General features: G+C 40.8%; 1 protein-coding gene across 4 annotated transcripts in view; it reads left to right on the top strand.

The window, feature by feature from the left end:
- The first annotated feature begins 603 nt into the window (after positions 1-603).
- The window catches only part of pcdh9 (protocadherin 9), a 193,025-nt gene continuing 175,556 nt past the window's right edge, over positions 604-18,072 (top strand). For all 4 annotated transcript variants that reach the window (XM_082527334.1, XM_082527335.1, XM_082527333.1 and 1 more), the window contains exons 1-2: positions 604-1,463; positions 1,967-5,103. In XM_082527334.1, coding sequence (XP_082383460.1) covers positions 2,068-5,103 — 3,036 coding nt within the window. In that variant the 5' untranslated portion in view covers positions 604-1,463; positions 1,967-2,067. The remainder of the gene's footprint in view (positions 1,464-1,966; positions 5,104-18,072) is intronic.

Raw genomic sequence — 18,072 nt, 5'->3', positions numbered from 1 at the left:
GCAGGGTGCTAAGTGCGGTGGACGGAGCGTGAATATGCACCCGGCGCAAACATGCTTAGACAACGGATTCTCTGTTTAGAGTGCAATTATAACTGACTCTCACACAAGGCTTGTATTGTATATGCCAGTGTTTATTCTTGGCAAGTCAATATGCACGGGAAACCGCCATAGCGCATCTTTCTAATGTGCTTCAGTCTAGTGGCTTTTATGTCCACCCCAATTAGGCTATTGTAGCCTACCTGACAACAGCCTAACAGGTTGGCGTATGCTTTTGATGCGTCCCTTTAGAGCCAATGAGTGTTATCTGCTTTTATATAATCACACACACACTATAAAAGCTAGAGGACATCCACTATCTCTTTATTCTTTTCTCCCAGTGTCTTTTTTTACACTATCATCAGCAGCAGCTTCATCATCATCATCGTCGTCATCCTCCTCCTCCAGCCCAGCCACGGGGTTTTTGGTTAAGCGTCTCTTCAGCCTGCAGCATCTTCGCGGAGAATCTCACCGCGGACAGCCCTCCGGTTCGCTTTAAGTGACGTGACATCGGGCCAATCCCGTCCTCGCTCGGGTTGCCAACGCCATTGAAAGCGAGGGGCGGTGTCCAATGACGAGGGTCGGCCGGGTGGGGGTGCGGGGTGGTTAGTCGGTGTGGTGTGCATCGCCAACCCCTCCTATGGGTTTACACAGAGTTAGTGCAAGATATTCTGCTCTGGGAGTGAGAGTGCAAGGATAAACGCCACACACACGCTGCGCATCCGTGTCACACTGAGCAGCCGTAAGGCTGGTGTTTCTAAGTGGGATCGACTCTGAGCTTTTACACCTTTTTTGTTGTTGGCTTTTTTTTTTTGTCTTTTTCATAAATGTCCTCGTGATCTTTTTTTCTTTCTTTTTAACCTTGAGTCTGATTATTGATGGAGCTCCGTGAACTTGAAACATAATGGGACACGCGTGTCTCTTTTTGGGTTCACCTCGTCTGCGCCTTAACCTTCACAGGTAGCCGGGGAGAAAAGGAAAGAAAGAAAGGGGGAAAGACGCCGGTTCTCTCTGGACATGCACAGGAGATGAGCATTGATTTTGGGACCCGTTTAATTGAAGACACCGCAAACCACTGACCACCTTGCTGTGTCTGCTGGAGAGCGACGCTGATCACCGCAATCACCGCAGGTCGCACAATTAGATCCAGTCAATTCCTGAAGTTAAATGGGGGGGAAAGGAACTGCGACATATGCAGCTTCTAATTTACCCCAGTTTCTGCGACCGGCTGCTTTTATTTAAAACCTGTACTCGTGTCTGATTAACCCAGTGCTGCTGGGTGATTGTTGTTATTATTATTTACCTGGAGCCAAAAGCAGATCGACAGAGGAGGATATCTTTACCTGAATGAACTACTGTACTACTGTGGATGAGAAGACTATGAGCTGACACACTCCAGTTTTTCTTCTGTGCTGCAACCGATTTGGGTATGTAATACAAGCATGGGTTTCTTTTGCCCACTAAGAATTCAAAATCTCACTGAGCTTACTTTGTTGGCTTCATTTATGCTTATTCACTTGTTAAGCAGCCCACTCACAGACTAAGCTCTTTAATTTTGACAGTTTAAGTGGAAAAATTAATAAGACTGTGTAATGTGTTGTGAAGTTTTGTTGCCGTGGGGGTGTTCGAGGCACTGAAAATTCATAGTGACCGTAAAACGTAGAGGATGTAGAAAGAGAGTAACAGACATTAATGGCTGCTTAAAAGGTTAATGCAGTTTATTTTGGGATTTTCATTTTACTGTTTGAATGAAGTCATGATTTGTGGCTATGTTCAGATTTAAGGGTAAATCCTAAAGAAGAGGGGAAAAAAATATAGTGCATGAATCAGCTGACTGTGAGGAGAGGGATTGGATGATTGTTAATTAAATTTATTTACTGTGCATAATAAAGTTACTTCACTGAAGGGAATCTCTGTCCTGTATTCATAGGTTTATTCGTGGAAGATTCCTGCCAGGAGTCACTGTCTGTAACAACACTGCATAGAAAGAAACCTTTGAGTTTTGAAGGCTGGAAGCATATTAACACTGTTATGGATCTAAAAGACTATTACCTGTTGGGTGCACTGCTTGCCTGCATATGGCTAGATCCTTCAATAGCCCAAGAGCTAATCTACCCCATCAGGGAGGAGTTGCAAGAAAATGTCCTCATTGGGAACATACCAAAGGACCTAAACATTTCCCATACAAATGCTGCCACCGGAACGAGTGCTAATCTTGTGTACCGGCTCGTCTCCAAAGCAGGAGATAACCCACTGGTCCGTGTTCTGAGCAGCACTGGAGAAATATTCACAACATCAAACCGAATTGACAGAGAGAAGTTATGCCCCGGTCCCTCATTTGAGGACAGCGAGTGCTCCTTTGAAATTGAAGTGGTCATCCTGCCTAATGATTATTTCAGGCTGATTAAGATCAAAATAATCGTTAAAGACACAAACGATAATGCCCCCATGTTCCCGTCCCCTGTGATCAACATCTCTATCCCAGAGAACACGCTCATTAACAGCCGCTTTGCTATTCCTTCTGCCACTGACCCAGACACTGGCCCCAACAGTGTCCACAAATACGAGCTGATCAATGGGCAAAGTGCCTTCGGCTTAGACATAGTAGAAACGCCTGAGGGGGAAAAGTGGCCCCAGCTTATTGTGCAGCAGAATCTGGACAGAGAGCAGAAGGACACGTATGTGATGAAGATTAAAGTAGAGGATGGTGGCAGTCCACAGAAATCCAGCACTGCCATTCTCCAGGTTACTGTGACAGATGTCAATGACAACAAACCGGTGTTTAAAGAGAGTCAGATAGAGGTTCATATACCGGAGAACTCCATTATTGGCACATCTGTAGTGCAGCTCCAAGCTACAGATGCAGACATAGGGGCAAATGCAGAGATACATTATGTATTTGGGACTCAGGTGTCTCCTGCTACAAAAAGACTGTTTGCACTGAATGCAACATCTGGCCTAATTACAGTGCAGAGACCTTTGGACAGGGAAGAAACTGCTATCCATAAGCTCTCTGTTTTAGCTAGTGATGGCAGCTCAAGTCCAGCCAGAGCTACTGTTACCATAAATGTGACTGATGTTAATGACAATCCACCTAATATAGACCTGAGATACATAATCAGTCCCATTAATGGCACTGTTTTCCTCTCAGAGAAGGATCCCATCAATACAAAGATAGCACTCATCACAGTGTCAGACAAAGACACTGACATTAACGGCAAGGTCATTTGTTTCATAGAGAAGGATGTGCCCTTCCATCTAAAAGCTGTGTATGACAACCAGTATCTGTTAGAGACGTCCGCACTGCTTGACTACGAAGGGACAAAGGAATATAACTTTAAAATTGTAGCGTCTGACTCTGGAAAGCCGAGCTTGAATCAGACTGCCTTGGTGAGAGTGAGGCTGGAGGATGAGAATGACAACCCGCCTATTTTTACTCAGCCAGTTATTGAGCTGGCTGTTATGGAAAACAACAAACGTGACTTGTTCCTCACGACTCTTAGCGCCACAGATGAGGACAGTGGGAAAAATGCAGAAATTGTTTACCAGCTGGGACCAAATGCATCATTTTTTGATCTTGACCGTAAAACAGGTGTTCTGACTGCATCCAGGGTTTTTGACCGGGAGGATCAGGATAGGTTCCTCTTCACTGTAACAGCAAGAGATAACGGGACGCCCCCTCTACAAACGCAGGCAGCCGTTATTGTAACCGTGCTGGATGAAAATGATAACAACCCCAAGTTCACACATAACCACTTCCAGTTCTTTGTGTCAGAGAATCTTCCTAAGTACAGTACTGTGGGGGTGATAACTGTGACAGATTCAGACGCCGGAGAAAATGCTGCTGTTTCTCTTTCTATTCTGAATGACAATGAGAACTTTATACTAGATCCTTACTCTGGGGTGATAAAGTCTAATGTATCCTTCGACAGAGAGCAGCAGAGTTCCTACACTTTTGATGTAAGGGCTGTGGACAGTGGCAGGCCTCCTTGCTCCTCAGCTGCCAAGGTGACCATCAATGTCATTGATGTGAACGACAACACACCCATCGTTATCTACCCACCCTCCAACACGTCTTTCAAGCTCGTGCCTCTCTCCTCTATCCCAGGATCTGTGGTAGCAGAGGTGTTTGCTGTAGACGGTGATACAGGGATGAATGCGGAACTCAAATACACAATTGTGAGTGGGAATAACAAAGGTCTGTTTCGAATTGACCCAGTCACAGGGAATATTACTTTGGAGGAAAAGCCAGCACTAACCGACATAGGCTTGCACAGATTAGTGGTCAATATCAGTGACCTGGGTTATCCCAAATCTCTCCATACTCTTGTGCTGGTGTTTTTGTATGTTAATGACACTGTGGGCAACTCAACACTCATCAATGATCTCATTCGACGCACCATGGAGACCCCAATTGACCGAAACATTGGTGAAAGCAGTGAAACCTATCAGAGTGGTGACTATTTAACCATAATGATAGCCTTTGTTACCGGCGCCTTGGTGGTGATTATTGTCATCTTTGTGACTGTGTTGCTGCGCTGCCGCCATGCTTCTAGATTCAAAGCCGCACAGAGAAAAAAGCAGGGGGCAGAGTGGATGTCACCCAACACAGAAAACAAACAGAACAAGAAGAAAAAGCGCAAGAAAAGGAAGTCCCCCAAAAACTCCTTGCTCAACTTTGTCACCATAGAGGGGAACAAACCTGACGATCCTGCCCATGAGCCAATCAACGGAACCATCAGTCTGCCCACCGAGCTGGAAGAGCAAGGGATTGGACGCTTCGATTGGAATGCCACGCCGACCACAACCTTCAAACCTAGCAGCCCAGACCTGGCCCGGCACTACAAGTCCGCCTCACCGCAGTCGGCCTTTCATCTCAAGGCTGACACACCGGTCTCAGTGAAGAAGCATCACGTGATACAAGAGCTCCCATTGGATAACACATTTGTGGGGGGCTGTGACACCCTTTCCAAGAGATCTTCCACGAGCTCCGACCACTTCAGTGCCTCAGAGTGCAGCTCCCAAGGAGGGTTCAAGACGAAGGGGCCCATGCACACCAGACAGCAGGTAAAAGAGCACTTTTACTGGTCTATAAGTACTGCGTATAACTGCCCTGTTCCACAGTGCTAAAGTGCCAGTCTAGATTAGGGACTGACTCTAAGGTACTGTGAAGCAACAGAAAACTGTTCAGGAGACACACTGCTTCAGCAGATTTTCCAACCTAAACATAAAAAGAAAAGAGAGAAAAAGTAACTTGAACAACAGCTGATTAATGGAGTTGATTATGGACTCAGCAATCACACAATGCATAATTTGGGGGTAACACTTGCAAACCCATGTTTTGTATTTAATATATATTTAATTCATATTTACCAAAATGCAAGTGGACGAGTGACTGCTTTGCCTTATTTTGTCTCTTCAGTACCCAGGTTAGATCACTGGCAAACATGTACCAACATAACATTAACTGTAACCCAACGATCTTTGTAAAAGAAACATTTTTTTCTTGCCTATCTACTCAGATTGCTGCTTTTCATCATAGACAAATGCTGCACACATCCTCCAAAAAGTAGTTGACTTTTCACCTCTCTCTTTCTCTCTCTCTCTCTCTCTCTCTCTTCATAAAACTCTTGAGTGTATTCATGTTTTTTTGTTTGTTTGTTTCTTTATTATTATAATTTTTTTTGGTGTGCATTGTAATATCATGAAAGACTTTGTAACCTTTTCAACACCTGCAGCAATAACAACATTCAATAATTAGACTGCTGCAATGGTATTGTGAATGTCACTGTAGGCTTTGCCACATCATCTGAGCTTGAATTAAATGCCTCCTCTCAAAGCACACTAGCGAACTGAGTGAAGCTTGTCTGGAACTTGATACACATCCAATTCAAAAAGGATTAGCCAATAATGAGCCTCAAATTTCAACGTAATCCATGCTGCTTTTTATCAAAGCCCTATTAATTTTTCTGCTAATAAAGCACCACTACACAACACACAGTTTTAATCTAATGGAACACACGTGGACAAATATTGGGAACTGCAGAAAAGAGTGAAGAAAGAGCGCAGAAGGAGAAGGGAAGGCAGAGACAGAGGCTGTTGTCGACGGGTCAGGCTTGACGGTGGTACTGAACCTTTAGGTGGCAGTGTTGCGCTGCATGGCAGAGCTTGGCACTACGCCAACCTGCAGTGGACTTATAAATGCAAGGGAGGAGAAGAAAGGAGTGAAACCTATGTTAGTGTTCTTAGTGAAATACTCTCGCCTAATGATGCAGAGGCTGCACAGGAAAGATTGATAATGGCAGTTAGAGATGTGAGTGATAAGATCTATCCGGACGAGCGAGTGGAATTACAGGGGTGACACTGTGCGACTCCTGTCGATGCATACCTCCGGGTCACTGCATCTGGGGTTGCATTTAATGTGTTTCTGTGTGAGAGGTAGCAGTCAAAAGAGGCATTCAGTGTGCCATCATTTGCCAGGCGCCGTTAGTGTGTGTTTGTGTGTGTGTGTGTGTGTGTGTGTGGGGGGGGGGTTGGTGATGTGTGAGAGAGAGATGAGACGAGGCGATGAAATGGGTGATGCTGGCGGTGGCAGCGGGTGGGGTGAGGTGGGGGCCACTATTCAACCCTAGAGGAGGACACATGAGATATGACACTATACTGTAAGCACAACTTCATTGATTTGCTCAGTCATCCTACAATTCCACACAAGATTTATTGGGATCAATAATTCTGACAAATGATTCAAAGAAGCACACAAACAGAGCCAGTGTATTCTATATTGTGCCACCGATATTATAAATGATGCACTGTTACAGACGCTTTTGGGCACAGACTTATGTCTAAAATGTTCTGTACAGTTTCGTGTTTTTCTCTGAACTTGTGTAAGTTGTGCCCCAGTCTAATTCTACTACTGTTCTGCTATTACTTACTGATATAAATTAGTTGAAATAAGTCCATTGTCTTTTATTTTTATGAAAGGGAATAAGAGAATCATATCTTTAAAAACTCTAAAGATGCATTTGCTTACATATTAAAACAACATTATCATACAGATATGCACAGAAAAGAAGTATGAGTTCCTTTTCTTACCAGTATGCATGGTTACATTGCGACTCCATACAACAAAGCACTTTATCTCCATTAAATAGTGATTATCCGTCTTTCCATTATTGGCTGATATCAATCTTTCAAATTTGTAAAGAAGGCCCTTACAGCATGCGGTTGGTTCTTAGTCATAATTACTCCAAAAAACATCTCACAGACAAAGACTCCAGCTCAGATTGGCAGTTATTGATTGTGGTTAAATGATTAGACTGCCCCGACTGCACTGACATGTCTTTCTGGATAAACCAGGGTATGTTATCAATGCCACTGTTCCATCCATTGTTTTGATTGTTTTGTACAATGCAGCCATTTGTATTGACATGCACATGTCATCTCCATTTCATGATCATTCATGCGGAGATGCCCATCCACTAAATTCTATGCCTTTTGGATTTGTGCTGTAGTTTTAAAAAAAAAGAAGATCAAGAAAATACCAATTACCTTTGACTGAATCTTTAAACAGACAGTATATCCAAAAGGTAATATCACCGGATTATCATATCATTCTCTGCAGAGTAGAAGCGCTTTAGAAGAAGATAAGAGCTACATTATTAAAAGATTTCTTATATATACAGATAACAAAAATGAGCCAATTTCATTTAAAGTTATTACTGGTTAGTTTTTGGTTGGAAAATGTGATTTGATGTAATATATTGAAATTAAAGCTAAAGGTGTTAAACTGCTGCCATAGTTAAAGGATCCAAAAAGGTATACGGTAGGAAGATCAAATTTAGCACTTAGTTTGCTGCCCTATGACTAACAAACCAACACCAATAAACAACTGGTGCCTGAAGTTAACACGAAACAGTAAAATAGGAAGTTCAAGAGGAAGACACAAGCGAAGCTGTGGGTGGATCGCTTTTAAGATTGACCTTCTCTCAAGGAATTGAAAAGCCATTTTCTTCCAGTTTTCAAGAGTCACTTCTATGCAACATCAGCACCAGTCAAAAAAATAAGGAAACTGAAAGGAAATTGACAAACGATTAGACAGAGAATAAGACACTGCGAACAACAGCAAAGCACGAAGACGTCAGTGCTGTCTTCTTTTTAGGTGATATAGAGCGTATAAGTAAAAGAAATAGCTTATCTGCAGTAGCGTTATTACGCACTAATGCCTAGTGCAATCAGTTTTATACAGATCCTTATAGCTTATAGCAATAGGGGAATCTTTGCCTTTCCTTTCATTTTTCTCACTTATTTTTTTACCCTCTAGGGACCTACATTAGTGTAAACAACACAGAGGGAAAAAAGCATGAAAACACTGTCCTAGTTTCACTAGGCAACACAAGCATCTAAGAAACGGAGGATAATAATCATCATCATTCTTATTCTCATCCTGTCAGTAGTCATAGACATAGATGTGGCTCACTACCACAACATGAGCCCAGTGGCTATGCATTAACTATGTACTGTGCATCAGATCCCAAGGCTCGTGTTAAGAATACGTTAACATGGTTTTGCTGAGGGGAGCAGGGTTTGAAAGTAGTCTCAGAGACAGCGAATGCAACATCATTGCTGACTGATTGCAATCTACATTTTCCATATATCTAGTCTTCAGAATTAAACTTGAACAAATCTTGTAGTAAACGCGAATAAAGGGATGTTAATTATTACGTTTGCTACCACATATTGACAAGTTCACACAAGATGTGTTCTCTCTTCCGTCACTTTGCGGAAGCAACATTACGTATGTGAGAATCCACAGTTATGGGCCCTGTATGACATTTTTCAGTTGTGCAACCTTGTGGTCTGAACACCTAATCTGTAACATGTAGGCTGTAGGCTTCTAGGTTGTTGTTGGGTTTTTTTCATGCACATGCAAACACGGAAAGGAAGCGTGCATTGACAATTAACCCATCTCCTATTGCTGTGATGTGCTTTTCTTCACCCCAAATCTGCCTCAGGCTGGGGGACATGTAACAGCTTTCTATCTGAGCAGTCTCAGTTTAGTTTCCGCACATATAGAGCAAATGGCAACATGTGAATATGGGTTAATTATTCCAAATAATACTGGAGGTATTTAAAATTTGATTCAGTATTTCTGTCTACATCTGACTCATGGATCATTTCCTTCTCTGTGTTGAGCACTACAGTGAAAATAGGCGTATGGTACATTATCTCATAAACAACAAGCAGGGTTTTAAATATCACAGTAACTGGAGTATTCAGTTTAAAGCGCAGGATATTAGAAGACTTGTGGAAAAAAAAGGGGGGAATCCTCAGCGAGAAGATTCCTGGAGTTGTCAGTAATGTAATGAATGTAATGAATGGACATTCTATGCAAACAGGAGTTTGTACAGACCATTGTAATTATGGAGCCTTGAGGGAGTCGTCCTTCTTGTGCAGGTTCATTTGCCACATTAATAAGGGGATTAGTAGTATGTACGGGGGCTGATGGCAGCAGGAGAAGTTTGAGAAGATTAATGAACTATGACAATGTTGCACCTGAGGGGAAAAGTCTGTTGCAATATCTTATGGGTTGTGCTGACACAGAGTTTGGCAGTATGAAAGAGGAAGATGGAGAGAGGCCAGTGATTGCTGCCGACTGTGATCATACATCGTTTCTCCCAAGCTATCCTGTCACTTAATCAGGATACCGTGTTTGTGATCTCTTACACTGAGCATGTCCTTCATACATTTAACTAATGGCGTTCCAACAGCCTTAGCATTTTTTGTAATAAGAGGAAGAACGGAAAAAGGACACCAACATGTACAAAAGGTTAAATTGGGTCACTAAGTAAAGATATTAATTAACCAAATCTGTGAGCAAGCTCTGTGAAGTTAGGTCTGTTGCCAACATCTGCTGAATAATTAAGAAAACAGCAGGTAAATCCAAGAAGATAGATCTTTAGCGCTGCATCTTCTTATTGAGTAAAATGTAGCAGATCCTCAAAACAAATGTAGCTGTCTGGAGAAAGTAAGACAGGAAGTGTGCGAGTGAAGTTTCTATCAAAGCTTTAAATTATCAGTGGAGGATTTGCAAAGCCCTTCACCACAGAGAACATTGTATCTGCGTCTTTAAAAAACTTGTCATGTCCTTTATATTCTAGGTGGGTAAGAGGAAATGAAATGGATTGCGAGCTATACTATGGTAGTGGGTGTGAGTACTATCAGAGTAGATTATTGCCCCAAGGGGGATCCAGTTTTGTCTGCACAAAACAACAAAATAAATCAAAGCTCCCTGTTGATACACTGGCTGAACTATGGAGTTCATTTATATGTTTTTATTTTCCCCTGTTTCAGAAAAATGAAGTGCTACTGATTTCTAATATATTTATATATTTATTAATTTATGGGCCTGTTTTTTCTTTTTTCTTTGTAACTGCCAGGGACATAATTGCCAAACACAGATGATGGCAAATTACCAGGAATTACATGTTTGTTGTTGTTGTTGTTCCTTTGTTTGTTTGTTTTTTGTGAACATTTCATGAATTTTTCCCTCATCTACAGAAACCTTCTCATCATTGCGCTGTTTCATTCTGTCCAAAATATACGACACCGTTTTGATAATGACAAATATTGTCTCTTATCAAAAGGTCTCTTGCAAGTGTGTTCATATGTGATTTTATTTGATTTTTTTCACAGCTGCTTTGTTGTTTGTCCGTCACTTTTGGCTGGCAACCCATTCATCTTAAATTTATCATCCATTTCTGCAAATTCTCGAAGCGCATTGATTGATGATCAGTCTTCAGGGGCTTTGCTTTGTGAAATTAATGCACAAAAGTCATAGCGGCTTTTGTAGGACTGTCATTACTTAATTCATCTCCATGTTTTCACTAATCCACAAAACGCATTTCCCATTTTTCTAAGGCAATCAATCAAGTTGACATACTAGCTTCGTGTTTTTTTTCCTTTTCTTTTTTTTCCCAACACTGCATGACGTGAAAAGACAAACTGCAGCTTAAAACACTTAAGGTATCAACACCTCATCTGAAATTCTCTTGAATTTTCCTTAAAAATAAGAGTAGAGGGTGGAAGAAAATGTTTCTTGACTGCTTGCTTGTCTATAAATCTATCTATCTCTATATATATTATATAAAAAAAGATGGAGTTATGATGCTACGTCATTGTTTGAATGCCCCCAATCCCCCCTTCCTCCCCACCAACAACAACCCATCTCTCCTTTCCACTCCTCACTTGGCTCCTCCACCCACTCCTTATCTTCCCCGTCTCCAGCCCTAACCTCTCACCCGTGTTTTACTGGGGTCAGCGCCGTTACATACGATGTTAAATCACCAAAGGTGTGTTCACCTTTGTGTTCTGATCATTTGTGACAGATGAGGGTGCTTTGTGTTCAACACATAGCCCAACTTTCATTCTTTTTTTCCCTGTTACCATCCTCTCTCCGTTTATCATCAGAGAAAAAGGGTGTGCGGGTAAAAGATGGGCAAAGCGGCGCTGTCTATTCTGACATGACAAACCCAGAGGGAGATGTGTCCTTGTCATTGGGGTGTTGCGTCAAATAACACACAGGCCGCTGCTCTGTCACTAGCGTGTGCCAGTGTCTAGACTAATAGTTGTGATAATGGCATTGCCAGCCAAAACCCCCCTCAAGCTAAGAGCCTCACTTGACTTGAAATGTGACTGCCATTGACTGCTTTGCCACTGGGCCTCATAGCTCACAAAGACTCTGTAACCCTCATCGATGTAAATCTTGTATATATGAGATGTTTCATGTAAATTGAACTCCTGGTAATCTTGCCTAATGTGCTGTGTTAAACAATAATGGACTTGTTTTATTTTAGTTTTGTATTATTTATTTCCGCTGCCTTCTCCTTTTCCTTTTTTTTCATTGCTGGCTATACATTAATTACATCTGAAATAAACTCTTCCAAATCTCCAGTACACTGCAAATCCCACTCTGTTTATAAAGCCTTTATTTGAACAGTGGTATTCTACCTTTACAATTTCATAATAAATGTTTCAAAGAGATCATATCTTTCTTGTTTGGAATTTGTCCGTTTGTTCTGCCTCTGTGATGTTGTGATGGGACATTATGTATAAACTGGGATATGTTTCAGTCAAGCTACCATGTGCGCACCGATTCTAATCAGCGTTTGCTCATATACATGTGCTTTGGCTCATTACGTTGCCAACTCGTGTATTTTAAGAAGCAAACAGATTTTCTGCTTTGACTGATCTGGTGTTTTTAAAGAGGCATACAAAGTCACTGACACACAGCCAAAACGATAATTCACTTAGAGTGGAAGGGAAATTTAATTCAAGGTTAATTTACAGAGGTATGTCATTTGGGGGGATTTCACTGTTCCTCAGTCTTAAACAGTCACACGTGCAAATGCTGTCTTTAATTTTCCTTCCAGCTGACCTAAATACATGAATGTTAATGAGATCAAGTTAGCAGCTGCTCTAAACATGTGACGGTGACGGATTTTTACACATACTGTAGTGCTTGTTTGGATAGCACCAGAAAATGGGCTCAGAGTTTTTTCCAAGTCTTGTATGTTTCCTCCTGTCTCTACTGGCCATGAAGAGATCAAATCTTTTTTTAAAATAAATAAATAAAGGACATGAGAGAAAAGCTTTTCCTTTATGAAAAATTGATCCTAAAATTTTCATAAAACTTCCAGCCATGCATCCATCTGACTACCTTCTACAGCTTCAGTTTTATAAGTGTGACGCCCCACAACCAATATGGACCCGAGGAACCGTTACAGTGAGTTTCTTTGCAGTTGCTCACATCCTTCTACAGCAGGACTTTAAAACCAATTTTAAAACATACGGTGTGCATATATTTGTACAAATCTGACATGGCTGTAAGCTAAATGTGGATAATAGTCTAATATGACTTCAAAGAACATGAAGCCTTTCATGAATTGTCTGACTGTAAGGCTGCACAGAGAAAAAATGCGCAAGTGAATTTTCTTTATGGTAGTATTTTAAAATTGAGTTCTAAAACACTCAGATTGTGTTGCCTCTTCACTCTTTCACATCAGATTTTTGTATTATCACATATACATGTGAACGGGAAACATACTAACCATTAGCAGCTGGGAGTTCCTAACCTATACCATCTTCATCATCATCATCATCATCACTGCCAGCTGCATCCTAATAAACCCTAACGCCGTGAAAATGTATATATTGTGAATATGTCTATATATCTATGAAATATTTATGAAAAAAAGATATATTTTTTGCAGCTATTGGCATTTTTGTACTGATGCTTCCATTTTTTTTTTAATCTTCAGCTGTTTTCCAGTTAAAACAGTGTAGATGTGTCACCTCTTAACTGGTTTTTGGAGAAAGGGTGATGGGGTAGGGGGTGGGGGGTGGATTTCAAATTGCTACGACAACACATCCATGGAAAGTAGGGCTAACTCAGCTTAATCTGTCCACTGAGTCTGAAAGCCAAAGGCAGAGCTTAGTCTGCATTTGAGTGAAGATGAGGAGGGGGGGAAGAAAGGATAAATAAATAAATATAGGCTTTAAAGTTTGACCTCATATATATGGTCACTTTCAAAAAAGCTGTCTGCACTTACTGAGTAGAATTTGAAACCTGACTTCTGACCTAAAGGATAATCATAGTGCTGGTCTATGAAAAAAAAAGTTGGGGTGGTGATCAGGTTAGGTAGGCAATCCTAATCTTGCACTTCCAAACATTTTATGAGAAATATATTTTCAGTGTTTCTCAGTCTTGTAAATCATGTCCTAAATTTAGTATCATTTGTGGACAATTGAGGGAACACATTGCATAGAGCTAGAAAAAAACTGCTCTCCCACCACTGAATTTGATGAGACTTTCTTTTGCTCCTACAGGCCAAATTTAATGCCTCACATGATCTCATGTACCACCTCTATGTGCATATACTGGTTAGTGAAAGACTGAATGTTCTCCACAAACCACGTCTTCAATTAATATCCCAGGCGCAAGATGTAATGTAAGCTTTGCCAAAGTGGAGGAAAATAACAGACTGCGCAATACAAAAGTCTTGTCTCACATATTGAAGCTGAACCACTTCAGCAACCAGATGCATTAAGCTGTGCGTGGATGCTTCGCAGGCGTACCACAATCAGGCGTAGACAGTCTGTGCAGCAAATTTATAAAGCTCCAGCATTCAGACTGTTCTGTTACACAGTTCATCATGAAACTGCGCACGACAGAGCTGAACATCCACTTGAACAATTATCCACATGTGGATGATGTCACATGCCTTTTTAACCTTGTTTGGGCAGAAATCAGATTAATTCTGTTCCTGGTCTTCTACCAGCCGTGTCCTCAAAGCAGCACTTGTTTCATTATGCATAGTCACTATGCATTAACATGGATGCTAATAAACATGATCGTCTCATGACCCATAGGTGTTCGAACATATGACTCGCTTCCGGTAGTCGAAGAAGTCTTCACATTTTCAGCAGCAATCCACCTGGTTAGAAGGACAAGTTCTGAATGATAAATGTAAAGTATTATCAAGGTTTACATTAGAATCAAACTCATTATGCAGGGGGAAAAAATCCCCCTAGAGAGTGTTTTCTGATTAAATCTGATCACAACAGTAGAGTGAATGCACTTGTGTGCGTTCCACGCTGCTGTTCACTTGAGAGGCTACCTATTATACAGCCCAATTTGGGGAAGATTATGCGTGCTACAACTATATGTTGTAACGACACACATGAAAAACGCTGAACTCTGATCAGAAATTCAAAAGAACTCTAATGTGCAAAAAGAAAAAAAAAAGATGAAGGCTCCAAAGTCTCTTTCGGGGGTTTCCTTTCTCTTTGCTGCATTGCAGCATCAAGCTCTTCTCCGTCATAAAAGGCTGTCTTCATACACTGTGGATTGCATTTTTATAAATATGAGGATGTGTTTTTGAAGTGGTCTGTGAACACAAGGGACTGAAGTGAAAAAGGTTAATTTCAAAACTGACTTCAGCTTTACCTTTGTTATTAAACTGATAATTGCCCCTACATAATGTTGAAATCAATATTTTTATCAAATTTGGTTCACATTAGCTAGGAGGCTGATTTGCACTCTGGGGGCAACAACCAATTTTTCAGAGCTTCCAGTGTAGCCAGCCAATATCAGGGCTGACACGTTTGCAGGTAATTGTTTAGAAATGCAGATAATTTTAAAAAGGTAATAAAAAGCTAAATCAATGTCAGATGATAGCCGACTGTTTTGAGATTGCTTTCGGAAAATGCAATCTCTCTTTTGCTTCCCAAATGGGCCGCTAACCAGCATGCAAGAAAACCCTGCTCAATCCTGATTGGTCAATAGCACTGAGACTACAAGTGAATGTCAAAAAGCTTCCAGTACCAAAGATTTCTCCCTCTTGCCTACAGATTCTACATATTCACAAGCAGATGTCTTATTATGGAGATTAACAGATTAAGCTTAATAGACTGGAGAAATTTCATAGATGCTGGGCTTTTTTTTTTTTCGTGTTTTGACAAATTTAGGTGACAAAAAGAAACAAAAAGTTTAAGTAAGTAATAAACAAAGCAACAGTTGATATATTTGGGCAAAGTGCAATTTACATTAAAAGGGCCAAATAGCTGCTTTAAGTTTTTAGCAAACATGACTTGACTGAATATTCTCACATATGTTCCACTCATATTTTTCCATGAATTGACTGATGTCTTTTGAAAATTCTTTTTGCTTGGAGCGTCACCAAATTATTCATGCGCCCGATGTCATTCCACTGAATTAAAATCAGCATCAGTCAGACACTCGAAATTATTTTTCTGCCATTATTGTTATTATTATTTCTGCACATGCTGATGCACATGCTGTCATATTCCCCTTTAGTCTAGTTACACAAACATTTCCCCACAGTGGGTTATTGATCTATAACCAGTTTATAGTTTTTTGTAATTTCCCATGTAGGGAAACATTACGAATGTTTACTGCATTTCTTACATTTTAATTCCCGAATGTATTTTAACTCTAGAGAAAGAGAAAACTGTTCATTTTTACTGTTACAACAGTAACACAGAATCCATCAGGACAGCAGTGTGTTGTGCACTGAAGTTGCAGGCGGGGAAAACCCCATCTAGCATAATGTGTCTCTATCTTGGAAGAAGGTCTCGCTTCGCAGTGGCCACATTACTTAGGGCCTGAGCCAAGTGTGATTTTTCTGCTTACTTTTATTTCCAAAGACAGCAAACAACAAGACCAACCAAACAGCTGAGTAAAATAAAAATAAAAGTGGCCCAAGGGTTCCTGAGGTGACCTCTGGACCGGAAGGTTGTAGGGTCAGCTTTGGCCTGGCAAGATATATTAGAAATAATAAAATAAAACAAAAAACAGCCGCTTATATGCCTGTAAGCAAGGCGCTTTTGTTCCAGTGGGGTTACTTAGTAGATAAAAACTGCAACTTTCAAGTGTAGATGTGTAAACCCATGTGAGTGTGAAGCAGGATAATTCTGGAAAGAGATATTTGCTCGGTGAATCTACCCTGTATTTAAAAAGATAAAACTTCGCACCGAGGGAAAGAGTGGTGAATTGATCTTTATGCTTCTCTTCTCTATGACATTTTGACCCTGGATTGAAATTTAACCGCCACTCCTGGGTCTTTTAAGCACATAAACACGATATTTAGCTGTAGTCTTCTTACAACTTGGTTAGTTGATTCCACATGGATTCTTACGGCAAACACCTCAGACTTAAAATGCATGAATATCATTTTATAGGGATTCTGAAGGATTTCCATTTAAGAGCACAGTAATGAACAACATGAAAATAGAAGCGATGCTGCAACCTGCAACATTTTTGCTGCCTTTATGAGCATAAACAGCTTTCTACCAAAAATACTCTTAAGTAGTAAATTAAACTTTTGACCCTTTGGCGCTTTGCAGATTTGTTCCTAGACTTCAAAATAATACCACATCTGTGCAGATTCTGTTGGGAAAACATTTAACGTTGACACAGTGACTCCAGAAGGTATCGCTTGAGAGAGGAGCAGCAGCTACATTGGTATTAGGTTTGGAAGAGGTTTGATCTTGTGATTGAACTGCTGCAGATCATAGAATTAAGCCCACATTATTTCCCATGGTGAAACAGATGAAGGCCATTGATTAAATGGTGTTAAGACTAATTATATATTTCCTTAAATCTGTACTGTATCATTAATAGATTCCCTTCATCACAACAACAAAAAGCAACAACACTTAGCGTGGATGGCTTATTATTTCTTTTCTGGCAGAGAGTACAATGACTGAATTAGCAGACATATAAAGCTCTTCAGGGAGCTAATTAAATAAGAAGTTGTGATGTATGGCTGCTAGAAGGATGTGTGTCAACTCGGCCCTGTCCGACGTATAGACTGAAGATTTGTATTGATCGTATGCTTTGTCTCGTGCCTCAGGCATCAGCACGCCGCAGTGTAAGCCATGCGCCTTGCCTTTGTCTGTTGAGTTGAGCAGATAAAGGTTGTGATAAATCTGCCTGAGAATAAGCTGTCATAGAGGTGGCGCACATGGGAATATTTAACACAAACATAAAAAATGGCTTGTCTGTTGTTTTATCGTTGAGGGTATAAGAAATGGCAAGGTTTTAAAATACTCTCACCTCTGTATTTTTGCACTTTTCTATCTCTGCAGCCCTCATATGCACAGAAGTTTGCAGTCCTGCTCATCTTTGTTAGGCCCATGGAACAGACCTAAAAAAAAAAATGGGGGAAGGAAAGGAAGAGATGCTTTGCACAGAATGGTGAACCAGCACCTTATCTTCTCTCAGTAATATGCAGAGGTGTAAAACATTTGGCTAGCTTATTTAGATGAAATGATTTGCGCAGAGTTAGCGAAGGCTGAATCAAGTAGTGTGTTGGGGATGAGGAGGGAGGAGGTGAAAATTGGTTTCCACTATCTTACGGCACACATAGAGACCCAGCCCGGTTTCCTCTCTCTCCACAGACTCCCTTCTGACGATAACGTGCCCTGATAATGGATATATGCACCCAGATTTATTTT

The sequence above is a fragment of the Aulonocara stuartgranti genome, assembly GCF_965226115.1.
Source record: "Aulonocara stuartgranti genome assembly, chromosome: 1".
Lineage (NCBI taxonomy): Eukaryota > Metazoa > Chordata > Actinopteri > Cichliformes > Cichlidae > Aulonocara > Aulonocara stuartgranti.
The sequence above is the reverse complement of the archived record's forward strand: the minus strand, read 5'-3'. Positions and strand labels throughout refer to the sequence as shown.